Source organism: Nelumbo lutea, chromosome 1, assembly GCF_056320005.1.
Source record: "Nelumbo lutea isolate HS-2025 chromosome 1, American lotus-T2T, whole genome shotgun sequence".
In the NCBI taxonomy this organism is placed as follows: domain Eukaryota; kingdom Viridiplantae; phylum Streptophyta; class Magnoliopsida; order Proteales; family Nelumbonaceae; genus Nelumbo; species Nelumbo lutea.
Window position 1 is genome coordinate 104,807,702 of NC_142684.1, and position 17,941 is coordinate 104,825,642.

The 17,941-nt window shown below is 39.3% G+C and overlaps 1 protein-coding gene across 1 annotated transcript in view; it reads left to right on the top strand.

Moving 5' to 3' along the window:
* LOC148876561 (dynamin-related protein 3A-like) overlaps positions 1 to 16,520 on the top strand; it is a 32,826-nt gene extending 16,306 nt beyond the window's left edge. Inside the window, exons 7-20 of the mRNA XM_088964139.1 lie at positions 393 to 506; positions 806 to 854; positions 956 to 1,065; positions 11,804 to 11,896; positions 11,990 to 12,082; positions 12,200 to 12,337; positions 13,383 to 13,496; positions 13,630 to 13,728; positions 13,903 to 13,945; positions 14,059 to 14,207; positions 14,312 to 14,458; positions 14,779 to 14,831; positions 14,974 to 15,073; positions 15,504 to 16,520. Coding sequence (XP_088820265.1) covers positions 393 to 506; positions 806 to 854; positions 956 to 1,065; positions 11,804 to 11,896; positions 11,990 to 12,082; positions 12,200 to 12,337; positions 13,383 to 13,496; positions 13,630 to 13,728; positions 13,903 to 13,945; positions 14,059 to 14,207; positions 14,312 to 14,458; positions 14,779 to 14,831; positions 14,974 to 15,073; positions 15,504 to 15,782 — 1,581 coding nt within the window. The 3' untranslated portion in view covers positions 15,783 to 16,520. The remainder of the gene's footprint in view (positions 1 to 392; positions 507 to 805; positions 855 to 955; positions 1,066 to 11,803; positions 11,897 to 11,989; positions 12,083 to 12,199; positions 12,338 to 13,382; positions 13,497 to 13,629; positions 13,729 to 13,902; positions 13,946 to 14,058; positions 14,208 to 14,311; positions 14,459 to 14,778; positions 14,832 to 14,973; positions 15,074 to 15,503) is intronic.
* Positions 16,521 to 17,941: the final 1,421 nt, after the last annotated feature.

Here is a 17,941-nt window from a genome sequence, read left to right on the forward strand (position 1 = left end):
AAAACAAAGGGATTAAGAGTTTAGATGCTTGAATATGTTTTATATGTTATGCTTGATTTTATTTTTAATTTTTTTTACATGTTATGCTTATGTATTTTAATTTGAGATAATAGGTTTTTTGAAACACTTATTTTAAAATTTAAGTTTATATTTTTAATTAATATTATGTTTATATTTTGATTTTTATTTTTTGGCATTTTTTGAAATTTTTAGCATTTTTTGTGCCTTGCTTCAGAAAGGCATGCACCTTACCTTGTGCCTTGTACCTCGGGCACAAAATGGCCTTTGCACTTTTTTTTTGTGCCTTGTGCTTTTAAAACACTGTATTAGCACTAATCTATTTCCTTGTATTTCTGTTTTAACCTATGCTTCATGTGGTATTTTGTGTTCAGGTTCTGGTGCAGCACATAAAGACAGTGCTTCCAGGTCTGAAGTCACGAATAAGTTCAGAATTGGTTTCTGTGGCAAAGGAGCATGCCAGCTATGGGGAAATAACAGAATCAAAGGTAGGAGTTTTATTCATAAATTGACATTGATACAAGATACAGTTCTAAGTGTGAACTTGTACTGATTGTGTTCTATGGCATTCTTTCTCAAGTCTATTATTTGTTCTTTATGCAAATGTCTTCGCTTTTGAAATGCTTCTTTTTTTTGCGGGGGGGGGGGGGGGGGGGGAGGTGGGGGTGGAGGGAGAGGGGATGTATGTTGTTTCTCTATTATGAAAAATTTTACCTATAAGCTAAGAGTTATATACTACCATTATCCTTGTATTTGTTCAGTTTTACATGCTTCTTATAACTTACAGGCTGGTCAGGGAACTCTCCTCCTGAACATTCTTTCCAAATACTGTGAAGGTAACCATGGCCGATCCTTTATTTAATGTCATGTTCATCCCTTTTATTTCACGATACTTTTGAATATGGTTCAGTTCATTGCTCATAAATGATGATGACAGCCTTTACATCAATGATTGAGGGGAAAAATGAAGAAATGGCAACAACTGAGCTGTCTGGTGGAGCGCGAATTCATTATGTCTTCCAACAAATTTTTGTGAAGAGTTTGGAAGTGCGTATCCTTACTTTTCTCATGTTTCTCTCCAAATAACCTTTTATCAGTTCTTCCATTTTGAATACAACATTTTATGTGTTGCAAGTGACTTTTTGGAATGAGGGGAACCATATTTCTTATTTCTCTGTAATATTCTTTGCCTTCCACTGTAATGCAGACATTAAATGAAAGAAAAAAGATATTCCATTGGACTGGGAGCAGACCTAGAGGGGCTAGCCTATCAAAGAGTTGTGCTTGGCACATTCTGTAACTGTGTAACTAACTAATTTTTAATCATACATCAATAAAATTATGAATGTTCCCATCATAAAGAAAAACCACATTTTGTTCTGCCTATAGCCTGTTGATGTCTTATGCAACATCATTTTTTGCTTGAATTGGTAGCACTTCTATAAAACATTAGAGCATGAGACATGGACATTATTACCATTGGAAAAAAAAGTATGAAAAAAAATGAATCATCTCACCTTTCTCTGGCTTTAGTTTTTCTAGAAGATAGAACCAATTATTTCCTTGATGAAAGAGTAAGTGGTTAAGTAGTACAGTGAAGCAACTTGAAGAAGAAAATGGTTCGCAAAAAAGAAGATTCAAGGGAGTGATACTCATAGTTTTAAAAGGCTTCATATTTCAAAGATTTGAACCAGGCTATCACTAGGAAGAGTATTTATTTTTTTATCAATGTCACTAGGAATAGTATTAACGTTTGGAAATGTCTTTTTGTCCTAAATCCTTGGATTTTATGTATCAGTGGGTTCAAAAACCAATTTGTATCATACGATCAAGGTTCAAAGTACTGATACACAGAGGTGTATTGGTACTCTGAACCATGCATACAATACACACTGATATGTTGTGATACCTTGAGCCTTGGTCCCCATATCTGACTTAGCCAGTTTTGCCTGCCCTTCCTTGCTTTTGCTTGGACCATCATTTTTTTAAGCTGGGTTCCATCATCTATTTCATCCTTTTTTTCTTCATCTCTTGTTTTTGGCTTTCTTGGAAACAGCCTCTCTGTATGTGCAGGGGTAAGGCTGCATATGTCTGCTCCTCCCCAGGCCCTGCATTGGTGGGAGCCTCATGCACTGGTATGCATGAATATTTTTCTACTTTCACCACCTATTTCAGCAATTATCAAATGGCACCTTTGTGTCTTTGGACCCTGACTTTTTGCTCCTTTTTTTGCAATGGTTTCTATGGTGATATTAGGCTGTTAAATTGGGTATTCTCAGGGAAGACCCTGCTTTCATCATTTATTTCCCTTTTTTGATAAAATTGTTTTAATTGAAGAACATAAAATTTAGGACAAACTTTTTCTCTACATATATTCAACAACTGTTGAGATTTAGGGCCAGCAGTGTTGTATGGAGGAGAGTGTTAGACAGTCAGAAATCAGATAAAAAATTGAGTGTGACAGAAATGTGACTGTTGAGATGGATGAGTGGGAAAACTAGGAAAGAGAGGATTGGAAATGGAATTGCTTAAAGGAACCTGGGGGTAGTTCCATTAGGTGACAAAATGAGGGAAAGCAGTCTAAGAAGGGAAAGTAGTTCCATTAGGATTCATCGAAAAAGAAAGTAGTTCCATTAGGTGACAATAAGTGCATGGGTTGCAGTACTGAAAAATGACCTTAAGTGTTCACAATTGTTAGGATGGCCTAAACAGAAGGGAATGATGAAATAGGAGTATGTTCTAAAAATCATAAATCGTCCAGAAAGTTGAAATGAATCGAATCCTGAACCGTATCGTAAATCGTAAGATTATTTCTAATTTTTACAAAGATGTCAAAAATTAAATCTAGGCATCCTAAAAGACAATATATATAGAAAAGTGTTATTTTTAAGTCATATCTACCATATATGCACCTAAAACAATAGAACTTACCACTTATACAATAGAAGTCTAAGATGATATAATCAAGTTTGACTTGAAAGTCAAATGATCCACATACAATGGCTCTTTATCCAACACAAGATAGAAAATAAACTCGATATATAGTCTTAAATAACGTAATAAATCAGTTTCTAGTAAGGTCTTTAAAACAAGTCACCCTTGACAAAACAAAATGATAAAGTAGATAACTAATTCTTTATTGAATTAATTTGAATCACAATTAATCGCACAAATTGTAATATGAATCAAATAGTAGGATTCAAACAAAAATTGTAATATATATATATATATATATATATATTTTGCAGAAAAGGATTCAAACATAAGATTCAGATTGAATTGAAACCCTTGGATATTCATGATTCAAATCGTGAATCATATCGTAAATCGTAAGATTTTAACAATATTACAGGACCAATGTGTAGCCAACCCCATATGGTTGGGACAAGGCTCGGATGATGATGATGATGATGTGATCATATTCTAAATGAAGAATGTCATTCTCCTATAACATTAATTATACTTTCCTTTGTAAAAAAAAAATATGGGGCATCTAACAAAGGATTTAATAAAATGGAAAAGGATTCTAACTTATCAAAAAAAGAGGAATATGATTCTATTGGTGATATGTGGTCTTCAACTTCTATCTTGTGTGACCTAGATGAACTTATTTCTTTATATTTGATAGATTTTGATATGAAAGTTTAAAAAATCAGGGAGGACATACAACCAAAATGCATTTGAAGCTTATACTTGGAGGTGCATGTTAGAAACCAAGACCAAGCCAATAAACCAGTTATCAAACAAGTATACTCAAGGGGAAAAGCACATGGGGTAAAAACAACCAGGCAATATCCAACTGTACAAGAGACAAGTGGTACTCTTGATTATTGATTTGTTACAACAACCAACTTGTACATCTATAAATACAAGGCAAAGTAATAAGAGAGCTATGAAGGATTCAACCCAGAAACCTCTTTGTTCTCTCTCCCTTCTCTCATTTCTTCTCTAGGAGATCACACTATCTCGAATCAATGTCTGTGTTGGGTAGAAACCCAACAACTGATATCAGAGCCAATGCCAAGCACATGATCCAACTCCATGGAAGATAGGGTCAAACAAATGGAGATCGGTCTGCACAAGGTCACCACTGACCTCTAAAACATCAAGGAGTCGTTGAATGCCATACTGGCGCAGATTGGGAGGAGCGCCACTAACAGTAACCTGGAAAGCGATCAAGAAGTCACCGGTCAAGAACAAAGACAGATCAGCACTCGATTGGGAAAAACTTGACTTCCCAAGGTATTCAGGTGACGATCCAGTCTCATGGATTTTTAAAGCTGAACGTTACTTTGAGTTCCACGAGACACCCAACAATGAACATATTCTGGTTGCTTCGTTCCATTTAGAAGGTGAAGCTGTTGTATGGTTTCAATGGTTTTGGCATTCCCACCCTCAAGTTTCTTGGGCAGACTTCGCTGAGGCTTTGTGTGTAAGATTTGGACCCACTGGGTTCGAAAATCACGACGAAGCCTTGTCCAAAACACGCAAGGGGTACTGCCCGGGAATACCAGTAGGAGTTTGAGAAGCTGGCAAATCGTATACAAGGGTGGCCTGAAATTGCACTGCTCGGGAGCTTCATCGGGGGCCTGTGTGACGACATTAGAGTCGAAGTGAAGAGCATGAAGCCCTCCTCTGTTATGGCTGCTATGGGACTTGCAAGATTGCAAGAAGAAAAACTGAACTAGTGGAAAAAGATTGGTCGACTACTCCAGTCCGGCCCTCTCATCAAGAATCCACCCAGAATCGAACCAATTCAATCCAAGCTCATAATATCCCCAGCTCTAGAACAGAATTCACGGACATTGGTCCCTTACAAGAAGCTTTCTTGGACTGAGATGCAAAATCGCCGGGAGCGCCACCTTTGCTACAATTGCGAAGAGAAGTTCGGCCCTGGACATAAATGCAAGATTCAAAGAGAAGTTTGCTACTCCAAACTGATGAGTCAGAAGAATTGGAGAATTTGGCAGACTCTAATAGCCTAGAGGAGAACAACCAAGACTCACCGGAGATCTCTTTACATGCCCTAAACGGTTCCAGCTCCCCAAGAACAATGAGGGTCGAAGGAATAGTGTCGGGTAAACCTGTATCTATTCTAATAGATAGCGACAACACATTAAATTTCATTTTTGAGATTTTATCCAAGCAATTAGGCCTAACTGTGTATCAGACCCAACCTTTCAACGTTTGGGTCGCCAATGGTCATAACCTTCCATGCTTCGGCCTATGAAAAAATGCCATCATGAAGGTACAAGGCTATCTTCTTCAGGCTGACCTGCATCCTCTTCAGTTCTTAGTAGCAGACATTGTGCTTGGCGTCCACTGGGTCACCCAACTAGGCCCAGTGGTATGTGGTTAGGGGCGCATGACAATGGACTTTTCTGTGGATGGCATGGATTGCCATCTCCAAGGTGTAAGGCCCATAACAGCCCAGAATCAAGGCCTCCAATCCATGATTAAGTGCTGCATATAGCAAGGACACCACCTTTTGATGAATATGGGCCTAAGCCCAAACAGTCCCAAGCTGACAGAATTGAATTCAGAACAACCACAGCTAGAGATATCCAGGGAGGTCCAATGACTCTTGGCGAACTTTGAGGATGTATTCAAGGAACCCCAGGGGTTGCCACCATCCAGGCAAAGTGATCACATAATCCCGATCACACCAGGTGCTCCGCCGGCAAATGTAAGACCATACAAGTATCCAAACTATCAAAAAAATAAAATAGAAAGGATTGTAGCCGAACTGATATCCAAGAAACACACACAACCCAGCTCCAGTCCCTATTCATCACCGGTGCTGCTTGTCAAGAAGAAAGGCGGTACTTGGCGATTCTGCATTGATTACCGGGCATTAAACCAGATTACTGTCAAGGATAGGTTCCCAATTCCACTGATCGAAAAATTCTTGGACGAACTCAGATCAACCACTATCTTCTCCAAGTTGGATTTAAGATCCGGCTATCATCAAGTAAGGGTCCACCCAGATGATGTCCACAAAACGACATTTAGAACACATGATGACCATTACGAGTTCCTGGTAATGCCATTCGGATTCACAAATGCGCCATCAACATTCCAGTCACTCATGAATGAGGTATTTCGTCCATACCTTTGTCGTTTCATACTTGTGTTTTTTGTCGATATTCTTGTATATAGTGCAGATTGGGCTGCTCATTTGGACCATCCTAGAATCACATTAGAAACTTAATGGCACCATCAACTGTTTGCAAAAAATCTAAATGTGATTTTGGCAAAACCCGGATTCATTATTTGGGTCACGTGGTGAGCAAAGGCATGGTCTCAGCCGATCTAGAGAAGGTAGCCGCCAACAAATCATGGCCCCAGCCCACATCTCTCAAGAGCCTAAGGGGATTCTTGGGCCTCTCAGGGTATTATTGGAGATTCATAAAAGGATATGGGCAGATGGTTGGCCCATTAACCCAGCTACTGCACAAGGATTCCTTTGTATGGAATGACACCCAAGCTGCATTCGATCTACTTAAGCAAGCTCTATCCAGCCCACCAACACTTGCCCTACCAGATTTCAATAAAACCTTAATTGTTGAATGTGATGCGTCCGGAAGAGGCCTAGGAGCTGTTCTGATGCAAGAGGGCCAGCCAATTGCCTATTTCAGCAAAGCCCTCAGTGGGCAGTCATTATGCAAACCCACATATGAAAGAGAATTGATGGCGATTGTTCTTGCAGTCCAAAAATGGAGAGCATATCTAATGGGTCGTAAGTTCATCATAAGAACAGACCAGCAAAGCTTGAAACATTTGCTGGAACAACAGGTCCATACAGAAGCTCAACTCAAGTGGGCCTACAAACTCATGGGATTCGACTATGTGATCAAGTATAAGGCAGACACATCCAATAGAGCAGCCAACGCCTTATCTCGCAAACAAGAAACCTCCATTCTAACGGTCTCAAAACCGCAGTACCCACTACTGGACATCCTCAAACAAGAAGCCCAAAAAGACCCCGAACTACAATCAATTCAATCTAAATGGGCTCAAAATCCAGCAATGGTACCGGGTTACTCAGTGCAAGGCCCAGTTCTTTTGTACAAGGGTTGCATGGTTCTCTCATCCACTTCAGTACACTTGCCTCAGTTATTACAACTGTACCAAAGCTCACCGGAGGGAGGGCACTCAAGCATTTTAAGAACATACGAGGCACAATCACCAACTGGTCTTCTCTAACCACTAAAAATACCGGAATTACTATGGGAAGAAATCTCCCTCGACTTCATTGGGGGTCTGCCCAAGTCTAAGGGATGCTCCGTCATATTGGTGGTAGTTGACTGATTATCAGAATACACCCATTTTATACCATTGTAACACCCCTATAGTGCTGCAATGGTAGCAATCGTGTTTGTAAAGGAAATAACACGTTTACATGGCACACCGAAATCTATCTTGTTGGATCGTGATCCAACATTTCTAAGCAATTTTTGGCATGAGTACTTCAAGCTCCAAGGCTCCACCCTTAACAGGCCTCCAAGGCTCCACCCTTTATGGGTGTGACCCACCTCCCATTCATCCCTATGAAAAAGGATCCACCTCAGTGGCAGTGGTTGATAGTCACCTATCAGATAGGGACAACATTCTCAAAGAGCTCGAAGTAAATTTGACACGGGCTCAACAACAAATGAAGGCCCAATATGATAAACACCACCGTCAGGTCGAGTACAACATAGGTAATTTGGTTTATTTGAAGCTTCTTCCTTATCGACAGGCTTCACTGGGGCGACAAAGATGCCACAAGTTAATCTCCAAGGTACTATGGACCATTTGCCATCACTTAATGGGTTGGAGTGGTTGCATACAAATTATCTCTACCCCAGTCTTGTCATCTCCACCCTGTCTTGCATGTATCAAAATTGAAAAAACATGTGGGTACTTCAGCTTACATTGCCCCAACTCTACTGGAATTTGATGAAGATGGACATGCCATTTTTCAACCAAAGCAGGTCATGGGTTATTGCTGGATCAAACAACATCAGCAGGTGGTACGGGAAGCTTTAGTCGAATGGCAAGGACATGGCAAGGACTGCCTCTAGAGGATGCAACATGGGAGGCCTGCTCAGTTCTAAGGCAACAATTTCCTCACCTCATCCTTGAGGACGAGGTTGCTTCGGGGGGGGGGGGGGGAGGAATTGTTAGAAAACAAGACCAAGCCAATAAACCAGTTATCAAACAAGTATACTCAAGGAGAAAAGCACATGGGGTAAAAACAGCCAAGCAAGATCTAGTTGTACAAGAGACAAGTGGTAATCTTGATTCTTGATTTGTTACAACTACCAACTTGTACATCTATAAATGCAATGCAAAGTAATAAGAGAGCTATGAAAGATTCAACCCAGAAACCTATCTGTTCTCTCTCCCTTCTCTCATTTCTTCTCTAGGAGATTACACTATCTCGAATCCGTGTTTGTGTTGGGCAGAAAGCCAATAGTGCACCTCAAGGTGAGGTGTATCTGGAGCCATAGATTCCTTTGAGGCATACATCTCAAGCACCTTTTGCATGAGGCCTATGCCTCTTGTATGCCTCATGCACCTCTGGTACGTCTCCAGACAAAGAAAGAAAGAAAGAAGAGGAAGAAGTGGCATTCCTTCCTTCCTTCTCCTCCTCTTGAGGAGGATTATGCATCTTGCATTTTGAAGTACATATCATGCCTCCAGGCTCTAGGTATTGGAACGCTGGAATGCTTTTATAATGCCTTCAACATTGCAAGAAGTAAAAGCACATCTTGCCTTCCATGAAACCTAAACTATAATCTAACCCAAAAGGGTAGAATTCCAATATACCTCTGCATTTGTAACTCTTCTCCTCTAGCTAAACTGTTCCCTTAGAATTAACTTATCTTTATGTAGGTTGGGTAAGGCTTGGATGGGGAATGGTCTCTTTGAAAGACAAAGAAAGGCCGGGAAGTAGGGGGAGTGGCTTTTGGGCTGAGGGTGTTAGAGTAAAGAATATGAAAGTAAAGGGTGCTCGAGTGCTGGATGTTGAATGAATTTCAATACGAAGAGGATCTCTATTTATGGGGGAGATCCCGAGATCCTAAAAGGGTAGGAGATAAAGGTGCTTGTCTCCTATTGGAAAAGGGAATATTGGATTTGAGCATGTGCGAGCTTCATCATGGGCTTAGCTCGGGTTTCTCTTGGTTTGGGTTGCGAATGGGGTCGTAGGCCGTGGGTTCATCCCACGTTTAACGGGCCGTGAGTTTATCATGCGTTTGAACAGGTGTGGGGCCCTTTTGCGGGTTTGGCCATGGTTTCCTTTGGTTCGGGGCACCAAGTGGGTTCAGTGAACTGCAGGTTATTGCGGTTCTGTGATGTGCGTTGTGAGTTCATTGCAGAACTTGTGGTGCATTATGGGTTCATCGCAGCAAGAGGGTTGACTGTGGGTTGCTCACATGCACCCTCGTGGTGTAAATGTATTGTTTGATGCTCTCTGAGGGTCTTAGCGAACACTATATACCTACACTTTGCACATAATTGACTTAGTAAGAAAAGAGTATCTTTTTCATATTGTCTTGTTTGAGCCACAAGAGTTAACAAATAATAGCAGTACTGAGAAGCAATAACCAGAATTTAATATAAAAAACAGAAGTTGTTTGATAATTGATTTGATTAGAGGAATTTATCAACTGGAAAGAATCAATACTGGTGATTTGTTCCAAAAGAAGAGACACAAGACTTGTTTATCCCCTAACTGATGTGTTCTTTGTAAAGCGGATGGAGAAACTGGTTTTCATCTATTGGCAACTTGCCAGTTTGCCAAGTACAATTGGGTGTGGGCATTATCCCTCCTTGGGGGTAGATGGAATCTTCCATCAAATTTGCAACGCCTTTTTTCCCCTTCCTTCTTCAGGTGCCGAATGAAAAGGGGAAGGACCATGTGGAGATGCTTGAGGGCTGCAGTATGTTGGGCTTTGTGGGAGGAAAGAAATTCCAGGATCTTCTTTGAAGTAGAGAGAGATAATGAAGAATTGAGAGAACTGGTCCATATAAGGGTAGTACAATGGCTGAAGTCTTCAGAGCTGTTTACATACTTCACAGTGGATAATGGGAGTAGTGGAGTGAGATTGCTAATTGAGGAAGTGGGGTGAGATTGCTAATTGCACCTAGCCCAAAACAGTAATGAGTGTTCTTGGACTCCCCCATTGGCTGGTTTTTTAAAACTAAACTTTGATGGGAGTAGTTGGGGGAATCCTGGACAATCGGGGATTGGAGGTGTGTTTAGGGATGAGAATGGGTTTGTTTCAGCTATCTTTTCAGGCCCAATTGGAGTGGGTGACTCTCTCAGGGCTGAGATCTTTGTAGTTCTGGAAGGAGTCCAAAGAGCTAAGGAGATGAATATAAGAAAACTCATCAGTGAAGGGGATTTGGAGGTGGTGGTAGGGTGGCTGAATAAAGAAATAACAGGTTATAGATGTACAGTAATGAGAGGAGGAAATTTAGATGGCTGGTTCAAGAGATGGAAATCAAGATCAGCTGGGTGAAAAGATCAGCTAACTTTTTTTCTGATGGGTTTGCTAAGCAAGGAGTCGGGAGGGAGTTAATGTTTTGGGCACGTGTAATTTTTTCCTTTTTCTGTTCTTGGGAGCTCAAGCTCCAGTTGGAAGATAAGAAAGTTTATCTTCATCCTTGTAATATTTTTGTGATTAATTAATGAAATGTGGTTATTGATCCAAAAAAAATTATCAACTCAAAAGTTGCCTTTAGTTTTAATGAAACTTGCAGTTATTGATAACAAAATTATAAACTCAAAAGAAGAATCAAAGAGAGAACCCTTAGGTGATCTAAATATAGATGAAAGCCTTACAGATTGGCCTCACTATGAAGGCATATGAAAGGTGAAACACTATAGTGTCACGGTCTGACCCCCGTGACAATAGGGCATTCCTCAAACAGTACTTTTTTTTGTTGCATGCTTAATCATATAAAGCTTGTGTCCCAATTTGATGTATGGTAAACATGTTAGTAACCTTATATCACTCATCAAGAGCTGAGGCTTGCACCACATGAGCAATGAGGGTTTTGTTAAACGATCAAAAGAATGAGAAAATGCAAAAAAGAACAGAAATAAAAACTCAAATTGAAATGGAATGTGTTCAATGAAAACTCAAATATATTATCCTAATAAATCAGCTTCTGTTATTTATCAACTCTATCCACTCCTGGTCTATCAAAGCTATCCACTAAAGAAGTGACAGATCTCTGAATCTAGTTGAAGAAGATGTTCACCCTATTTTCCAAAGATCTAGCCTCTTGAGTGTGATGCAATAGATGCTATTGGAACCTTCTCAACTCTCATCCATCCGATCACTACTCGCTAGTCTCTCTACCCACAGGTGATGAAATTCCATAATGAGCTTTGATTTTAATCCCTCTAGCAAGGCCAATGTTGCCACTCTAATGATTGTGTCCTCTATTGGACCAGAATAGACAAAGCGAATCCTTTGTGAAGTATGTCTAGAACTGCCTCAAAGCCCCAATTATCCTAGCTTCCAGGAACATTATCAACGTTAATGCTTGTACTCCTTGGGGAAAAAGAGTCAAGGCTTGTACCTGCAGCTGTGCTTTGTGCACTCTAATGAGGACTTTTGCTTGCCATGTGCTTCTGGGAGCATGTTTTAATAACCTTTTAGAACAACATTTGGTAGATTCATTGTCTTTGTGATCTTACTCAGAAATACAGATTATAGGAATAAATTGCTAATTTTGATGCTTTTGCTGACCATTGACACTTGATGCAATTTGGGTCATAATGCAGGAGGTGGATCCATGTGATGACTTAACTGATCATGACATTCGTACTGCCATTCAAAATGCAACTGGCCCAAAATCTGCTTTATTTGTGCCAGAGGTGGATATTATAGTGCTGTTTACTGGTTTTTAGTTTCCAGCTTTCAGTTGATAGTTGTGTATATATATATTTTTTGAACCTGCAAACATTTAGGTGCCATTTGAGAATCTTGTCCGGAGACAAATAGCCCGTTTATTGGATCCAAGCCTCCAGTGTGCGAGGTTTATCTATGATGAATTAATTAAGGTTAGGTGATTTGACAATCTTTGTAGTTTCCAAAGGGTTGTCTTTATTGTTAAATATTTGGTTCATTACCAGCAGACTATGTTTTGCATCTGTGAGACACTAAATTTATTACTTCAGATGAGTCACCGGTGTCTGTCGAGTGAGCTACAGCGGTTTCCTGTTCTCAGAAAGCGCATGGATGAAGTTATTGGAAATTTTTTGCGGGAAGGCCTTGAACCTTCAGAAACAATGATTGGACACATAATAGAAATGGAGGTATGCTTATGCCCTGGATACTTGAAATTTTAATATGGTGCTGATTAGATTTGTAATTTTAATTATAATTTTTTGTCTTTTAAAAATGTCTTGTATTAAGAAGACAAATGAACAGCATTAGCAAAAAAAAAAAAAAGAAAAGAAAAAAGAGCTAGGCTTAAAAGAGCAAAATGTGCAAATTTTGAAAAAGGCACATTGCCAGGGCTGAAGTGTAAGGTGTACCAGGTATGGTGTTTGAATAATCTTGAATATGGTGTTTGAATAAGCAATTGCCTTTGATGTTTAGAGTTTAAGAAATTAGCCTTAGGACTTGAACCCACAAGACTACAACATTTGTGTTAACATGACATCTAACCAATTGCACTAAAGGTTATCTGAATTATTTTATTTCTTTCAAAACTTAGATTTCCATATTCTTATATATTTTCTTTTATTTTTGTTCGAAAGCGGTGCCTTACATTGTTCAGGTGTGCACTTTGTCTTGTTCCTTTCTGTGCACTTAGGGCTATAGGAACCTCTTACATTTTAGTTGTGCTTCTTGCTTTTAGAACACTTGATGTGCTCACATTACACCCAATTTATATTTGTAAGTAAGCTTGTTGTGAACTTGAAATGCTTTTCACTAGAACCCGGAAAATGTGGCACAAGGGTATGCTAAAATGTCTTTAAATTTAGTTTTAGGTCTATCATCAGATGTAAATATGTTATTTTTCCATGGGGAAATTAACAGATAGGATTATTATGGTTTTATGCAGCTGTGGATAAGAGAGCATGCCTATAAAATTTGGCTATAAGGTGTTCACATCATATTTCTGTTCAAGTTACTGTTATTTTTCCAAACTGCTTGTTTTGTTCTTTCTTTTGGCAAATGACTTCTATATCCAATTCTTACTTTGCTGCAGGGGACAGAGATTCTACCATCTCTCCTGTCTTAATAATGCAGTTATATGCTTTTTAATGCAGTTCTACTAGTTTCTAAATTCTTAGATCTGTATTTGTTTTTATTCTCTTTGGACCTCCACCATTAAACTAACTGTGTTTGTAGATGGACTATATGAACACTTCTCACCCAAATTTTATTGGTGGGAGCAAAGCTGTAGAGATTGCGTTGCAGCAGGTCAAGTCTGCCAGGTTATCTGTACCTTTGCCTAAATCAAAGGTATGCTTGTAACCTGTTTAAAAGAGCAAGTAGATATGTTTAGTTACTTCAATATCTATGGTAAATAGAGTGGAGTGAGGACCATAATCGTTCAATTTTTATTTTGTAATTTGTTTGCATATTGTGAATTTAGGATGGAGTAGATTCTGATAAAGTACCTGCATCTGAAAAGAGTTTGAAGTCTCGAGCTATTCTTGCTAGGACATCAGCAAATGGAATTGTTCCAGATCAGGTACATGGACTATGTTTCTGCACATTTTCTTTATATTTCTTATGTTCTATTTAATGGCTAGAATCATGTTCTCACATCTTTTCAGATAAAGTAACCATGTATTGCTATGTTTTGACATTCTTCCCTTGTCTGATTTACCTTTGTTTCTTATACTTTCATCTGGGTGACAAACAGGGAGTTCGGCCTGCTGTAGATAATGAGAGACCTGGATCATCTGGTAATGTGCACTTGAATGATGGATGTTTATAGATAGCATATCCTGGATCATCTGGACTCTGATGTATGTACTATTAGTGTGTTTAGTTTGTTGATGATTTGATTGTTAAGCAGGAAATGCAACCACTTCAAGTTGGGGAATTTCCTCAATTTTTGGTGGAAGTGAGAACCGTACATCTACAAGGGAGATCTCAATAAACAAGCCACATAGTGAACCTACTCATGGCATGGAGCATTCTCTCTCAATGATCCAGCTGAAAGAGGTAACTGAATGAGTTTCACATCATAACCGATTAAGCACCAAATACCAGATTTACTTGCTTTTTTTCGTTCTGACGAGACTTGCTGGTTGATACTTCATGGTTAGCCTCCATTGGTTTTGAAGCCTTCAGATACGCATACAGAGCAAGAGGCAATTGAAGTTGCAGTCACAAAACTGCTATTGAGATCATATTATGATATCGTAAGGAAGAATATTGAGGATTCTGTGCCTAAAGCGGTTATGCACTTTCTGGTATATAATCCTGGCCTTGAGACCATTCATCATGTAATAAAACATGCTTTATTCACCTTGTAGTAGTGTAATGCACGAGTCCATCTCTGGGCTCCTGTACTCGTTTGATCTCTCTAAGTGGTGTTTTTGCTATTTATGAATCTCATGCAGGCTTCTGTTTAGATGTGATTGTTAGTAATTGGGTGCCAATTATGTGATTTTAATCTGTATGGGATAATAAATCTGTCATAATCACAAAAAGAGGGACCTGTCATTGTTTTCTTTTAATTGGGTCTAAATTCAAGGTATGTGAATATCTGATAATTGTCACTTCATACCAGGTCAACCATACCAATCGAGAGCTCCGTAATGTCTTCATCAAAAAGCTTTACAGGTAGGGTAGAATGGTATATGGATTTCTCTAGTTGGATTTTGCTTGATTCCTTATTTCTTTGTTGCCAGTTGAACTGGATCACCAGTGAAACTTCCTTGTATTTGCATTTGGTGCTATGTTCTGATATTTTGTTCCAAAACAGAGAAAATCTTTTTGAAGAGATGCTTCAGGAACCTGATGAGATTGCCATGAAAAGGAAGCGCAGTCGAGAGATGCTGCGAGTTCTCCAACAAGCTTTCAGGGTAGGTGTCTCACGATTCTCTTGAGATCATCCCACAGAGCACATTTCATGTCTGCGGTTCACAAATAGCACAGCAGTACTTGTGATTCACAGAGCACACTTCATCTATCCAAACATTATGGTGGTCTGGGTTTATGACCCCAACCATCCATATTTCACATTTTGGATGGTCAGAAAGAATAAGGTTGTCCATCTGGAAAGAATAGTCGATGGATGGCCGGTAACCCAGGGTGGGATGCCAAGACCCATCAAAATGGCTCTCCTTGCTCATGGGTTATGTGTATCTGCTGTTGGTAGACTTTCATGAGATGTTCTTCTTCTTTATTTTCTTGTTCTTTTATTTTTATAGTTAGTAGTCATATAAGCACAAAACTACATTATTTTTCTTCCATTCTGATCATATTTGCCCATTTTTTTTCTTCTACTTGTAGACATTGGACGAATTGCCACTTGAAGCTGAAACTGTTGAGAAAGGTTACAGTTTGGGTACAGATCCCACTGGGTTGCCTAAGATCCACGGACTTTCCTCATCTTCATTGTATAGTACAGGCAATGATTATGGTACATCTTATACAGCATCTCCCAAGAACCCAAAGTCCCGAAAGTCATCACACTCGGGAGAATTACAATCACCATTGCATGCAAGTGCTGATTCCAATGGAAGTGGACGCCATTCTACACTTGGAGCCTATCCAACGGTTGATTTATAGACAATTGAGACTGCATTGGGTCTAAAGCTATGGGTTTGAGGGCACTAAATCTATATATTCTTTTGGTCGCCTTCTCCAATATATTTGGGCCATTCATCCTCCAGAGTTGACCCCATGGATAGTCAGTCTCTTCTTCTAACAAGATAAATGCAAGTCAAAAAGAGGCTGCCTTGCGTATATTTCCATTTGTTTCTTGTTAAAATATAATAGATATAACATGCGTTGTTGAATGATGCCCATAACAGAATAATAGGAGCTGGTAATTTTCCCTGTTCTACGGGAAGCTCCACCATTGTTTTTTGCCTTACAAGTAGCCTTGCTGAGGAGAGTTGGTGGGTTTTGTTTGAGCCAGTATGCTCATGGCTGGTGTATGAGAAGACATCTGCATCAGGTGATTTGGCTTTCAAGAATTAAGTTCACTCCCCAGCTGACTCGGATGATGATTGCACAGTTTTGGAATTCAAGTTACCAACTGCCTGGAATTTGGAGATGATACCATACCTTAAATTTCAGTTTTGAATTCGAAATTTTGTTTCCTAGTTTTTTATTTGATTATGGGGATATGGATGAAGGAACACAACATGGTGCAACTTTGGTAAGAGATGTTTTGTAAGTAGCCGGTTTTGGAGATAATATTGGATTCCTATTCCCTGTAGCTTTGTTATTCGATGAATTACTGATCTTGTGTAGCTATAATAATTATCAAATTTATCTTCATTTTAAAGGAGAATTAGATAACGTGTGCCGCCTTTTTCCTGTATTTTTGCTTTCCTTTTTTCCCCTTGTTCCTTCTCCCTAATCCCTATGACCAAAATCCAACCGGTCATATACTCCTATTCACCCATTAATCTGTCATATAAACCCAAACAAAGAAAATAAAGTTAAAATTTGAATCCACCCCAGCCCAGTTGGAAATTAAGGCATCTCGCTAGAGCCTAGAGGACAGCGTCAATGCTTGCCTTCATCTCTTCTAAAAGTACCCAAAAACACCTTAATTGGCATACGTAGATCAGGCTAATATGACACTCGATACAATATACAGTTTCAATATTTTTTTTTCAAGAAACAACGTTGAAAATCAGTCTCTCTAATTGAGGTCAAAACCTCCACTGAAATCGGCTTCAATGCTCACACTGTTTGCAGTCTTGCAGCCTTGCATTGGGAATATCTCCCCGTGCAAAGAAAAATATGCAAGTACAGATATTCCCAATGCACAGTGTAGAAGACTGCGAATGGTGTGAGCACTGAAGCCGATCTCCCATAGACTTCGCAAGTTGCAGCATTACTCTTGCAGCTCACATAACACTTGGACACTTAAACATTCCAATGCGACAATATTCTAGTCTCTTCACATTCTATATGGTTTGAAGGCCCTGTAGTGGATTCACCCAGGTTGTGGCGTGGTAGGGCTGACAATTAGACTAGATTTGGTCCAGTCCAAGTATCCAACGTTGGTTCATTTACAAATGGATTGGACCCAATTTGGTCCAAACCCATACAAATCAAGTCTAATTTAGGGCTGTCAACGGGTCAAGTTCAGTTGGAATTAGAATTGACCCAACAAGAAATACTATGGACCTAGAACCGAACCGGACCCAATAGGGCCTACTTTTTTGGCTCAGAACCGAACTGATCGGTTCTTGGGACGATAGGGTCTGTATGTTCAGGAGGTTTATGCCTCTAGGTAGTGGAATGCCTTGTGTTATGCTTCCGTGTTTTAAAACATTGATCCATACCGAGCCAAACAAGCAGGCATAAGATAATGCAGTTCTAATTTGCAACTTTGGCATTCATGCAATGTATTTATTCTAAAAGTTCCATTGATTTGGCACCAAGTCATATGTATATCACAAACCTAAATCAGACCAGACATAACCAGAACTGCAGTTTTAAATATGTGATTAGTCAATTTCAATTCACAGTGGTTTCATACACATTTTCCATTGTTTCAGTGTTTCTTTTAAACATAACTTGGAAAGATCATTGCACCATTATCTTTGAACTCGTATTATTATTACAAGCTTAAACATTTAAAATCAGTAAAGGTCGAGCAGATCTTTCTAGTTGGCAAATATGATGTTTCTAACTGAACAGTTCATTTGTACTTAAAAGTCCCTTGCAATTCCACTTTCACATCTTCAATAATATGTACTGCAAAG